The sequence below is a fragment of the Micropterus dolomieu genome, linkage group LG03, assembly GCF_021292245.1.
Source record: "Micropterus dolomieu isolate WLL.071019.BEF.003 ecotype Adirondacks linkage group LG03, ASM2129224v1, whole genome shotgun sequence".
Taxonomy (NCBI): Eukaryota; Metazoa; Chordata; class Actinopteri; order Centrarchiformes; family Centrarchidae; genus Micropterus; species Micropterus dolomieu.
The window spans coordinates 9281204-9293353 of NC_060152.1; the positions used below are offsets into that span (position 1 = coordinate 9281204).

At 40.8% G+C, this 12150-nt stretch overlaps 1 protein-coding gene across 2 annotated transcripts in view; it reads right to left on the reverse strand.

The window, feature by feature from the left end:
- LOC123967928 (protein argonaute-3) overlaps positions 1-12150 on the reverse strand; it is a 40958-nt gene that overhangs the window by 16545 nt on the left and 12263 nt on the right. For both annotated transcript variants that reach the window (XM_046044299.1, XM_046044298.1), the window contains exons 2-9: positions 7984-8155; positions 7507-7627; positions 7073-7281; positions 5907-6043; positions 2233-2367; positions 1984-2071; positions 1334-1481; positions 987-1106 (exon numbers count right to left, since the gene is read on the reverse strand). In XM_046044299.1, coding sequence (XP_045900255.1) covers positions 987-1106; positions 1334-1481; positions 1984-2071; positions 2233-2367; positions 5907-6043; positions 7073-7281; positions 7507-7627; positions 7984-8155 — 1130 coding nt within the window. The remainder of the gene's footprint in view (positions 1-986; positions 1107-1333; positions 1482-1983; positions 2072-2232; positions 2368-5906; positions 6044-7072; positions 7282-7506; positions 7628-7983; positions 8156-12150) is intronic.

The following is a 12150-nucleotide window of genomic DNA, read 5'->3' on the forward strand; positions in this document are numbered from 1 at the left end:
CATCCCAGCCTTGTGCAGATCAACAATCTTGTCCCTGATGTCCGTAGAAAGCTCTTTGGTCTTGCCCATGGTGCTGATGTTGGATGCTGGTTGTTTGGGTGTTGACAGGTGTCTTTTATACAGGTAACGAGGTGAGGCAGGTGTATTTGATGTAGATAATTGGTTGGGATTGGGGCTGTGTCTTAAAGAAAGACTAACTGGCTTGTAGGAGCCAGAATACTTGCTGTTTGGTAGGGGGTCAAATACTTGTTTTTCCTCATCAGATGGTTATCAATTGTTATAAATTCATATGATGTGATTTTCTGGAATTTTCTTTGGGATTCTGTCTTTCACTGTTAGAATGTACATATGATTAAAATTGTAGATTGTTGCATTCTTTGTAAGTGGGCAAACCTGCAAAATCAGCAAGGGGTCAAATACTTATTTCCCCCACTGTAACTTGTTAAAGGCTCAGAAATTCTAAATAATAAGTTATGATTTCTGCATATGAGATCATTTCTAGGTACAGAGAGTGTTTTGCCCTGAATTTAGCAATCCAGGCAGTATTTTGCCTCGTCTCTTTCCACACCCACCTCCTTTAAAGTTAGAGCTTGAACGATGGTTCTAACGGTCAACAATGTACAGTATAAATTACACCTAACCATCTGAATGATGGTGCATGCTTGGAGCACTGTACAACATAACAAAAAAAATGCCTGTGTGCCGACTAGACACATTTCAGTGGAAAAAAGGACAGTATGATAAGTATATGATGCACACTATTATACGATGCAATACTATTTGTAACTATTAGTCACTCTATTGTTTACTATCAATAAAAAAATATATATATATAAATGTAACAATTTTAACAACTGTTACTTTTTTCAAGAGCCTGCTTATTCAAAAAAGTTGATGAAGTATGCAAGTGTCATAGCTTTGAATGTATAGTATATTAAACATGGTGTCTATGAAGTGAAAGGTGAGTTCCTGATTCATCAACTCACCAGCCTGCTGATCTCCTCCTGCCTGTCAGGTGCAGAGCGAGCTGTGGCTTTGATCATAGTGGAGGTCTGATTATCTGTCAGTTTCTTTATGCACCTTTGACCAGCTACAATGTTACACACCTGCAAGAAAACAAAGGCAAACGTTTGAACAACAGGTGGTGACATGTATTTTTCATCATATTTTTGTCATGATTTTCTGGGCATACTTAAGCTTTTTCTACAGGTTATTTCTACATTTTATATATAGGCACACCTGGGAGCTGTCCAATACACCATAAACTGCAGATTTAATACTTGGAGTTGTGTTTAAATTGAAAAATAAGGAATAGCAACTTGTTTTCTCTCACCTCCAGGGGAAGGTAGGTGTGTTTTTGCTCCTGGCCCACCTGTAGACAGGGCAAATGTGGGTACTTAAGCTGCAGGTTGTACTTCTCCCTGAAGTACTGTGCTACGGTACGCTCTACAGTCTGGCCATTTTCCAACTGTAGAGGGAACCTGCAGAGAAAGAGAAATGTCAAAAACTACACTGCCACTTAGGCAAAGCAAATTAGACTGATTGAACTGAATGTAAGTCAGTCGCTATAAAATATAGCCATAGCACCTTTTAACAACACTTTAAAAGAGAGTAGCAATCACTGAACAAATATCATTAAATTAGTATTATAAGAGAACAGCATTATTGATAAAAAGCACGTTGGCATATATGTATGGACCATCCTTTTTGATGGTTATATGGGGATTAATACGCCATGTGAAGGATAACGCACGGCAAGGTATTCTCCTCTGGATGAAACACACTGAAGATCAGCAGCCACACAACGGCTACTTCACTATGACTAATGTTGAATGCATGGTTGTCAGATGAGTCAGCCATTATCTGGTTTGTTTGGTGGTGAATTGGTGATCGCATCCTCTGTGGTCTGTGTTCCCCACCCTCACCCCATCCACACACTCTGCCCAGTGTCCTGTTCCCTCGCCTGCCTGGAGGCTGACTCACGTTTGATGGCTGGCAGGCCGACGGGTCACGTTGCAGACGCGGTACTTCCTCCGCATGGTTCCACAGTGTGTCACCTCCACCTTCAAACCTGGTGAATAATAAAGTGTCGGAGCAGCATTAAGGAAGTGTCGGCTGCAACGTGTGCTCTCACTGTTCCTGCTCAAACTCTAGACCACACATAATGAAATAATATTTGTCTTATTTAACACTCTTTCTCACATGCAGGCACATTTTACACCCCATCTTCACCTTTGATTTCTTTGGTGAATTTGACCCGGTGTGAGTCTGTGAGAGGGCGGGGCTGCTCGTCTATGTTGTGGATGTCCAGCACTTCACACATGAACTGGATGACTGGCTGGGCCTTGTAGAAGGCGGTGGCAGACACTGCAATATAAAGCAAGGACAAGTAATTTAAGACACAAAAACAACAACAACAACAACAATATATTATAACCAGGGCTGCCAACTTTTCAATTTAGTTTGGAATGAGATTCTGCATCGCTGAAGTTGCAGTCTAAGAGTATACCTCAGGGGTTGGGGGCCTTCACTCCTCAACCCCCAGGAATTTTGTTCAGTTCAGTAGCCAAATTACAATTTTGAAATATGTATAGATGAAAAGCCATATCAATAATCATGGTCAACGACAAATAAGTATGGTTGATCAGCATACTTTCTGGACCTCCAGGCATTATAACCTAAATCGGGAGACCAAACCTAATAATCAGGGTATCTGGAGATCTCTCTCCAGAAAATTGTTAATTTCAGAGACCGTTTTCCTGCATTGTAGTGAATTCATGGAATCATTTAAATGTGGTCATAAGGATAGGGGCGAAGTGGCATTGAAAAATGGGACCCTCAGGAGAATATGGAGGGTTAAATATATGAGCAGGTATGACTGAATTATATAAATTGTAAATGGGTGCTTTTGGAGATTTAATTTTTCAAATTTTCATCTCAAGGATATGACATTTGGGGTTTGGGGGGCCTCCCCCTGAAAAAATGCTTAGTTTAATCATTCTGTCAGAAAAGTGGTAAATGTGCATCAGACAGGACTGGTAGTTCTATGGCACACAATTTAATGGCTTAGATAGGTACATAATTTTTTTTACCTTCATGTATCCAAACTTAACTTTCATATTTTAAAACCAAAAGACAACTTGCTGTTATTGGCAACACTTTTTTCTATCACACAATTCTACCAGTAACAATAAACCACTCTAGTCACAAACTGTCTGCGACTCAATCAGTGGGGCAAAGGTGATTAATGTTATCAGTTTTAAAAAAGATTTTTTCACTGTGTTAAACAGTGGTCGTGTGGTGTGAGAGAGTGAGCCTCATGATCAATGCGTGAGAGCTGGCAGCCCAGATATAACACTCACTGAACTTGAAAGTCTATAAAGCAACACTGTTATACCACTGGCTGCAGTTACATCACAGTTTAAATTGGATGGTATACATGATGGGTGCATGCCTGAAAATGGAAACCGAACAGAAATGTAAGCTATATGTTCAAAATGGTACCTGCTTTTGGAGTTTTCACACAACAAAGTGACACAGGGACACACATTGTAGCTATTATGAAGCCCTTGTAGAAGCTTATCACATAATGTTTATGTAGTCAGCCCACTATGCTAAATAAATGTATCACTCATTTGACACGGATAGTGCAATTCAAGCAGCACAAAGTTCCCTTTGCTCTGCAAGCGCACATCCTAACAAGATGCCTAACAAGACGGCAGATGACCGAATTGTACACACATTCTCTTACACCTCTGGTTTGCACTGAGAGACGTGAGAGCCTTTCACCACTAGTAGAAAGTGACATCACACCTAATTGTCTTCCCCACGCATTGTCATTTAACTTCTGTGTGATTGGAAGCATTATGAGTCATTCATGCAAATGTGAAATTTAATGGTCTCATTTCTCTATGATTACAATGATTTGGTATATTTTTATTTATTTATTTATTTATTTATTTTAAACCTGTCCTGCCCAGCAGCCTGGTATAGAGTATCATGACCTGGATACCATATTGTGCCAGACAGATTTTACTTTAACAAGAGAGTATTAATATACTCCTTTGTCTGTTTTATTATTTATTTAATTATGTATTGATTTGTCACCGGGTCGGACAGGGGGCACAAACAGACAGCACAGAGAAAGGACAAGACCTGTAAGAGAAGGGGAATGGAAGGTGGGGACAACAGGGAAAAGCAGTGGGAAACACCAGTTGCAGAAAGCAATGAAACCTGCAATAGAACAGAGAGGGGGCTTGGGGAGGAGAAAAACAACAACAAACAAACAAACAAAAACAAACAATAAAAATAATAATAATAGTAAAAGACAACCAGCCGAACAGCAGCAATAAACAGCTGACATAGTATGACTACTAAAAGAAAAATGAAAACAAGAAACAGTCCAGCACCCTAAATAAGGAACACAGCACAGCCACGAGAGCTGGAATAATAACAATTAATTTAAATAAGTAACTGAAAGAAAAGCATCAGGTATAATTCTACCAGGGACAACCTAAATTTGTTGATTGATGATTTGGTATATTTAACACATTACACAGAGTGTGGGAAGCAGGGTTTGTTGCCTTTATGCGCATGTATTCGAACAGGCATAATATTTTGCTTTGCCAATATACAATGCAATACGGACGAGTTAGAAAACAAATGCTTTGCAAAACACTACTTTCTTGCTGGACAGCTAACAAGAGACTTCAGTCGACCAATTGACTTGACCGGTTTCCAAGGATGAGAGGGCGGGAAAATGAAACAAAAGAGAGTAGGGAGGGAAAGATTCAAATACAGATGGAGGCTTCAAGCACTTGGAGCAAAACAAAAGCTGTCTCAAGGAAATGCTCCACACGGTTAACCTCCTGACCCCAGCAACACCCACCCGTCTCACTCACGCAGGCACAGCCACACAAACAAACACACACACACACACACACAAACTAGCTGCCCTCTGTTTCCACAGCAACCGACTAGTCCGTTCCCATCCAGCCAAGAACCCAACTTTCTCCAAGTTCGTTGGTCTCAAGCAACCTCCCGCAGTCTCCTGCATTCTCCACCATCCTTAGTGGCACTTATTTTCTACAAATAATAATGGACTGAAATTGTAGCTCACTATTTCAGGTCTTCAAACAGAGTTTCTCTACTGACAAGAGTCCAGTGCTAAAGCCAATTACCAAACTACATCTTCAACTATTCCATTCATTTACAAAAAACTGTTTCTCAGGAAGCAGAACTGGCTCCTTTCTGAGAAGTAGTGAGTTGAGCAGGAGCGACGCTAGGGCTGTGCGATATGACGACATCTATTGTTAGAAAAGAAATTTGCATGCTCTCTCTGGGCCATGGGAAGTGTTCCACTTCATAAAAAAAATATTTTGTTCCACAGCACAGCACAACAGTTTCAGCCTCCACGATGAGGAAAAAGCCTTGAGTATATCTTGCAGACCTCATTCAGCTCCAGTGAAAGAGCTTTCTCATGAGCATGACATTGTCAAGTTAGATTTATGTTAAATACAGCTATTACATTTCCTCAAACATAACATCAGTGAAAGTAAATTGATCATGCACAAATCACTAAAAATAGCCTGTATCATGGGGGCTCAATGTCAGTCTACTGTAATCTATCTGTTTAATTATTAAAATCTCATTTCCCTTGCTGTGAAAGAGGCACAGAGAAAACAAATTCTGTGCGCCTGCACAAAAGAAGACAACTGAATTTTTCTTTTTTAAAAGAAAGATCAAATCTTTGTATTTGAATATTTTGAAATATGGACAGCAGTATCAGCCAGAGTTCTTACTGTGTTAGCAATAAAAACAGCATTTACATTGTTGTAGATGTGAGGCCATATAGCCCTGAGGTGCAATTGGAGCAAAATAAATGCAAGGTGGAATTTGGTTCTCACCATCAATGTTAAGCATCATCTTCCACATGGCAGGGCGCACAGATTGATGGAAGCCAAACCAAACCTCCCTCCCACCTCCCAGGGGATGGTCATAGTCTTCTGGAGCCGAGAAAAAGGATCGACCCACTGGAGTGTACCTAGATGAAGAAAAGTAGCAATTATAAGAAAAGAGCAAAGAGATTGAAGGAATAAATATAACAGGAGGTAAAAACAATCAAAGGTCACGAAAAAAGGACAAGATGAAAAAGAGGAGAACAAGTAAGGGGCAAGAAGGAAAGGGTGCAGGAGATGACAGGAAATGTAAGATTTAGTTCACACATCCTGAATTTATAATGTAGGTCAATATGTGTTTATACAGCTGCTATTCAATATGGCCTGAAACTCAGTGAAATGAGAGGGTGGTGACACTGCCTGGACCCGTCGACATTTTACTTTACCCAGGAGACACATTAATAATTGCACATGTCTTGGTGAATCCTGGACCGACAATGTGTCATGATGCCGTTGCCAGTACAGGGCCCGTGGGGGCTGTGGACAGAGCTCAATGAAAGGTGTCGATACCCATTTTTTAATAATGCTTTGAAAATGATTTTAATTAAATGCAGTGGTGATATTGTGTTGAGCTGGACAGTGCTTTGCTGGGGCTTAGGAAAGTGATAGAGTGGAAGATGGTTTGAGGTCAAATATTACGCCTCGTGAGAGCACATTTAAGCTTTCTTTTATTTCCGTTGGGATCAGAGTACTGATATTGGTGCCACTGTGACAAAACTAATATAATATATAACATTTACTATCAGTATCAGAGGGGGAAAAAAATTCTAATGTTTATCTCTGTGTTTTGCCTCTATGTATGCTGACTGAAGATAAAGGTTGGGAGATTTAGCAAGGGTAAATGTGCTGTCTCCTTATTTATTTATTTATTATACTTCATTCAACTCTGAGGGGAAATTTGTTAATCCTCTGCACTTAACCCAGCAGGTGAGCAGTTAGGGGTTCAGGGCCTTGCACCTTAGGCAATGGTCCGTGCTGGACTCAAACTGGCTGAGTCTACTGTATAAGAACACTCTTTTAATTAATGATCTATTTAGATCTCCAGCTGTCCCAGAAGTAAACCCATAAGTCTGAACCTTTTTCAAAAAACAGGTAGCATAAAATCTTCAGCTCACTTCATGGAGGGCAGGTGTCGCAGCACCACATCCACTGCATGCACAGGGTTGGTGCTGATGGGCTTGTCCAGCTCCAGTGGCTCAGGCATGCTGCGACCAGTGAGCACCTCGTGTAGCATGTGCCAGCTGACCAGAGATACAAACTTGATGGAAACTTTGAAGGGCCGATCTTTACCTCCCTCACCTGGTAGAGTGACATCCAGGTCCACCTGAGTGGGGAAACAAAGAAGGTTAGATCAAGGCAGAGCGCATTTAGTGAGGGCAGGTGTCAATTTTGTGTATGCATACACTTTGTCATTTTTGGTTCAGGTAATGGTGAGCTGCTGAGATTGTGTGTCTGTAAGTATTCTCACTAGATATCACACATGGTTTACATTCAGGTTGCAATGAAGAAAAATGTGTGTGTTTTCATGTGTGTCTTTTTTCCAGCTCACCCCTGCAGGTGCCACAGGCAGTGGGTTGGCTGTGTACAAGCTCTTCTTTCCATCATATACTGGCCTGCGATCCCCAAAGATTGTCACCTTAAAATGCTGCACCATAGAGTCAACCACCTCCCTGCACAACACACACACACACACACACACACACACACAAACTGAGTTTCAGTTATACTGTATGTAGAAAAATGCTGACATGTTTGAGACTTCATTAATAATGTTACAACTGTCAAATCAACAATTAACATCAAATAAATCAAGTGAGACCACCTCAGAATCAAAAGGTCATAGATTCAATCTAAATAAAATGTCCATCAATAGCTATTTATCCTTTGACACGACTGTGTAATTACTCACTGCAAGATGTTCTACATTAGATATCAGTTAATAGTTGCCTTAATCTAGATGTAAATACTGTATCTGAGAAAGATGTAGCACAAGTTTTAAAGACAGTGTTCAGAGGGCCAAGCCTACCTGTTGACTCGCCGTGGGCACTTGTCAGGCTTGATGTCCACCTCATAGAGATAGACATCTATCTTGGGGATTTCCACCTGGAAGCAGTTGGCCAGCAGCTTGATGGGCTTCCCCATGGTGCCATAGGCAGGCCGCCGTGGCATGGAGAACAGGGACTGGGCCCCAACGGCTCCTGAGAGGAGAACAAAAAGGGGAGGATTAAAGGAAATAAAACTTAAGTGTAGATCAGATTTGGGTCATTCTGGGTGAGGATGCGCTGAATGTATGCACACTGTGAGCAGGAATGTTATATTGAACAAAATACATCAACAGATACTGACTTATCACAGATAACTGTATTGCTCTCTATCAGTTTGTTTATTTAATATACATTGCTTTTTTAACTCAAGTGTAACATTTTAAAATTTCCAGTGAATTTTACAGTTAAAAATTGACTGATATGTTTAATTATGTTGAATGAATAGATATTTGTACGCACAATTTATAACCCAAATTTGAAGTATCCTTCCCAAAACAATGTGCAATATAATATAAAATTATACAAAAAAAGTTAGAACTAAATGATGCAGACTGTTTAAAAGGGTACTGTACTATTTCTCTGTCTTTCAACTACACTGCTAGTGGTTTACTATCACATTAGGGCTGCAGCGAACGATGATTTTAGTACTCTATTTCATCTATGCGTCATTTAAGAAGTACTTTTGCTGGGCAGCGGCACACACACAGAGTCGTAAGCACAATGAGTCGCACTCAGAGTCTTAAGCACGATGCGCATTCAATCAAATATAAAACCAAAGCTATTTGCCACTGCCAGGGCATTACCTTTTATAGCTTGTTAAAACTAGATAGAGTCCAGAACCACGATCATAACGTCATAACATATATAAATCTGTTTTCTTGGGGGTTTTTTCTGAGCAGGTATCAGCAGAAACATTTTTCTTTTATCATCAGGGACCAGCATAAACAGTCTATGTTCAGTAGTTTCCCTGTTTGGTGCGGTGAAGGGGTCGCCTCACGCACACGCCCGCCAGCTGCAGAAGTTGAATTGTCTTGAACTTTTTGTATATGACCCTGATCCTCGCTGTTTGTGAGTTTCCAGAATCTATTGCAATTTACTAAATAGGATATCAACAGGAGGGTATTCACATGGCAGAGCATCCCCGCAAAACTAGATGTAGGCCTATCAGGTAATGTGGCCTATAATTTTACTTAAGTTGCGTAGCGCACAGAAGCCGTTGCCGTGTTTACTCTCCATAGAGCGCCTGCCGTTTACTCGCGGACCACTGTCTGTCTGATCATCGGAGCAAAGAGCAACCCCGCGGGGCCAAGCGACTAGGTTGTGATTTTAAGAACGTTCCTAATATCGACATCTTCCCCAATACTAATCAGTATGCAGTGTAGAGCTATCCACTTCGCTATGTCATTTGATGGCTTGTCTTGCTTTTATCTAGCCTACTTCTCCCACACGCTGCATCCAACGTAGTCTGCCGAAGCTCCACTGCTTGTTTGGGTGGGTGATTTGCACGCTGATCAACATCCCACCCCTCCTGTTACCCATGATTTGACTGTATGTGTATTCAGAGCCAAACTGAATTAACGTGCGATAAAATAATTGTCAGCGTTAATTAATTAATGAATTAACACGCTAATAACGCCTTAACGTGCCCAGCCCTAATCAGTAGAATCAGAAGGAGTTTTATTGCAAAGTAGAGTTTTACACATACAAGGAATTTAATTTGGTGATAAGGTGCTAGACGTTGACATAAACAGATGTATAAATATATAAATATGGAATAAACAAATGCAAGTTATACAAGAACAGAGAAAGAACACTGTGGCAGAAATTTACATGTGCATTACTCCGGTTTGTGCAGACGTAATATCCATCCATCCATCCATCCATGTATGCATCTTATTTGTCTAGTGCTACTCATGACCGAACATGTGTTGAACGATCACGTGTTCTAAAAAAAATGGTATCACTCTGCATGCACACACACTCACACAAAAACCTGAGATTTCTAAGACATGAGTCACTTTGATCCAAAAAGCGAGTTCTGTTCAATATAATGCCACACTCATATCAGTACTATTTTTGGGACTGCTGAGGCTGTGCCTTCTACATCACACATGACAAAACAAATTGCTTTGCTGACATGCCAATAAAATGTTTGGATTAAACTTATGGTATTATGCATTTTGCTATTGTTATGTACGGAAGCCCTGAACGGCCATCCATTCAAATATTATTTTTACCCCATTTTGCCGTGATAAAGGGATAACCATCTTGTGATCTCGAGATACAACTGTTGTTTTCACGTGATAACATGATACTTTTCTTGTTTTATCATCCTCTTCAACAAAGTTGTTATGAAGAGATTCAGGGGAATCCAATCACACATTTCCCATTTTTCTGCAGGCCTTAATGCTCAATTCCAATTTTTCCCCCAGAAGTGATTTGTTTTGTTTGACAGTTCACATTACTGTTTAAATGTGGCCCATATCAGACTCAAGTGTGAACTGTCCGTGGCCTGAAAGCTCACGGGCAGGGTCCGAAATTAACAACCGCCAAGCGCCAAATGCGGGTAGATTTTCCGTTTGGCGAGTAAATTTCAAAAGGCTATCCGCCACACTGGCGGGTGAATGTTCATACCAAAATAGTAATGTAATAATCAGTGTTTTCCCTACAATGTATTCATCAGCACCGCTGCAAAATCTTTCCATGATCAGTAATATCACGACATTCACTTACACTTTTACACTGAGACGCGCCCGGCCGCCCGTTTTTCCAAGCGCGCCTCTGTTCATGGTTGCATAGCAACGTCGGCCACGCAAGTGCTTGTGGAAAGGAGAAAGCGCGGTACGAACTGCAAAGTCACCGATCTGCAGCTAGCTGCCGCTTATTAGCTGTTATGTGGCGACATTTACCAGGAGTGAGCCAACCTTTAAAATGAAAACCCACAGACGAAAAGGGGGACGAATTACATAAAAAAAGAAAGTTTTGTGAGAAATGGAGGTTTGGAGAGAACGGAGTTTCAAGAGGCTGGCTACAATATGATTCTGACGCGGTCGTGATGAGTTGTTCTGTGTGTCGCCAGTATGCTAAAGATAAAAACAGAAACAACTAATTTGTCATCGGAAATAAAACAATGAAACTTGAGAACATTCGTGACCATGAACACAGTAAGTGTCACATTGCCTGCGTGTCTGTGTCTCTGGCTCAATCTGAGCCTCTACTCTCGAAAACTTCTGTGACAGCGCTAATGGCAATGTCAGAGCAGACCAGCCAGAAGATGAAGCTACTGTTTAGGACTGTACATGCCATTTCAAGAAGGCCAGGCCACTTTCTGACTTCGAGTGGATGTGCGAGTAAGTGAAACTGTTTTTCCTCCTGTAATGTTTGCTAGACTAACATTTTATATGAAGCTATGGTAGGGTGACCATCAGTCCTGTTTTCCCAGGACATGTCCTGTTTTCACGTCCTGTCCTGGCCGCCCTGGCTGTTTTTTTTTTATTTTTATAAATGAATACATTTTCAAAAAACTGCTGGGAAAGATCAGCTCTACAGCAAAATATATGGGCAAAAATGGAGGATGAGGAAGAAAAACAGGATAAAGAGGAAGAAAACTAAAGATATAAATATATTTTGTTAGTTCGTTTTTGTAAGTTTGTGGGTCGTCGGATGACTATGAGGTTTAAGTTCTGATAGTTTTACAAAACCTTCAAATGTACTGTTATGAGCGCTAGTTCCACCTCTTCCATGTCTTACTATTTGTTGCTCTGTTTTGACTTCTATGTACACTTATTCATTAAAAATACCATATCAATTAAATGTACTGAACTTAATGTATATGTGATTTGGCCGGCAAAAAATATGCTTGGCTGGTGGATTTTTTCATCTACCAGTCCCCGTGGCAGGTGAGCCAAAAAGTTAATTTCGGACCCCGCTCACGGGAGACTCCCGTTAGCTCACGGGACTATTTCATTGTCCTCTCACGGGTCACATTTCTCCCGAATTATGACAAGTGTTCACAACTTTCTGTTCTTTTCTTTACGGTTTCTGGCGCTGTACAACGCAACTACCCCACAACTCACTCCCTCCCTGTCTCTCTCCCCCTACTGAGTCCACTCAGACAAGTAGCATGCACGTAACTCAGAAGAGAGCTT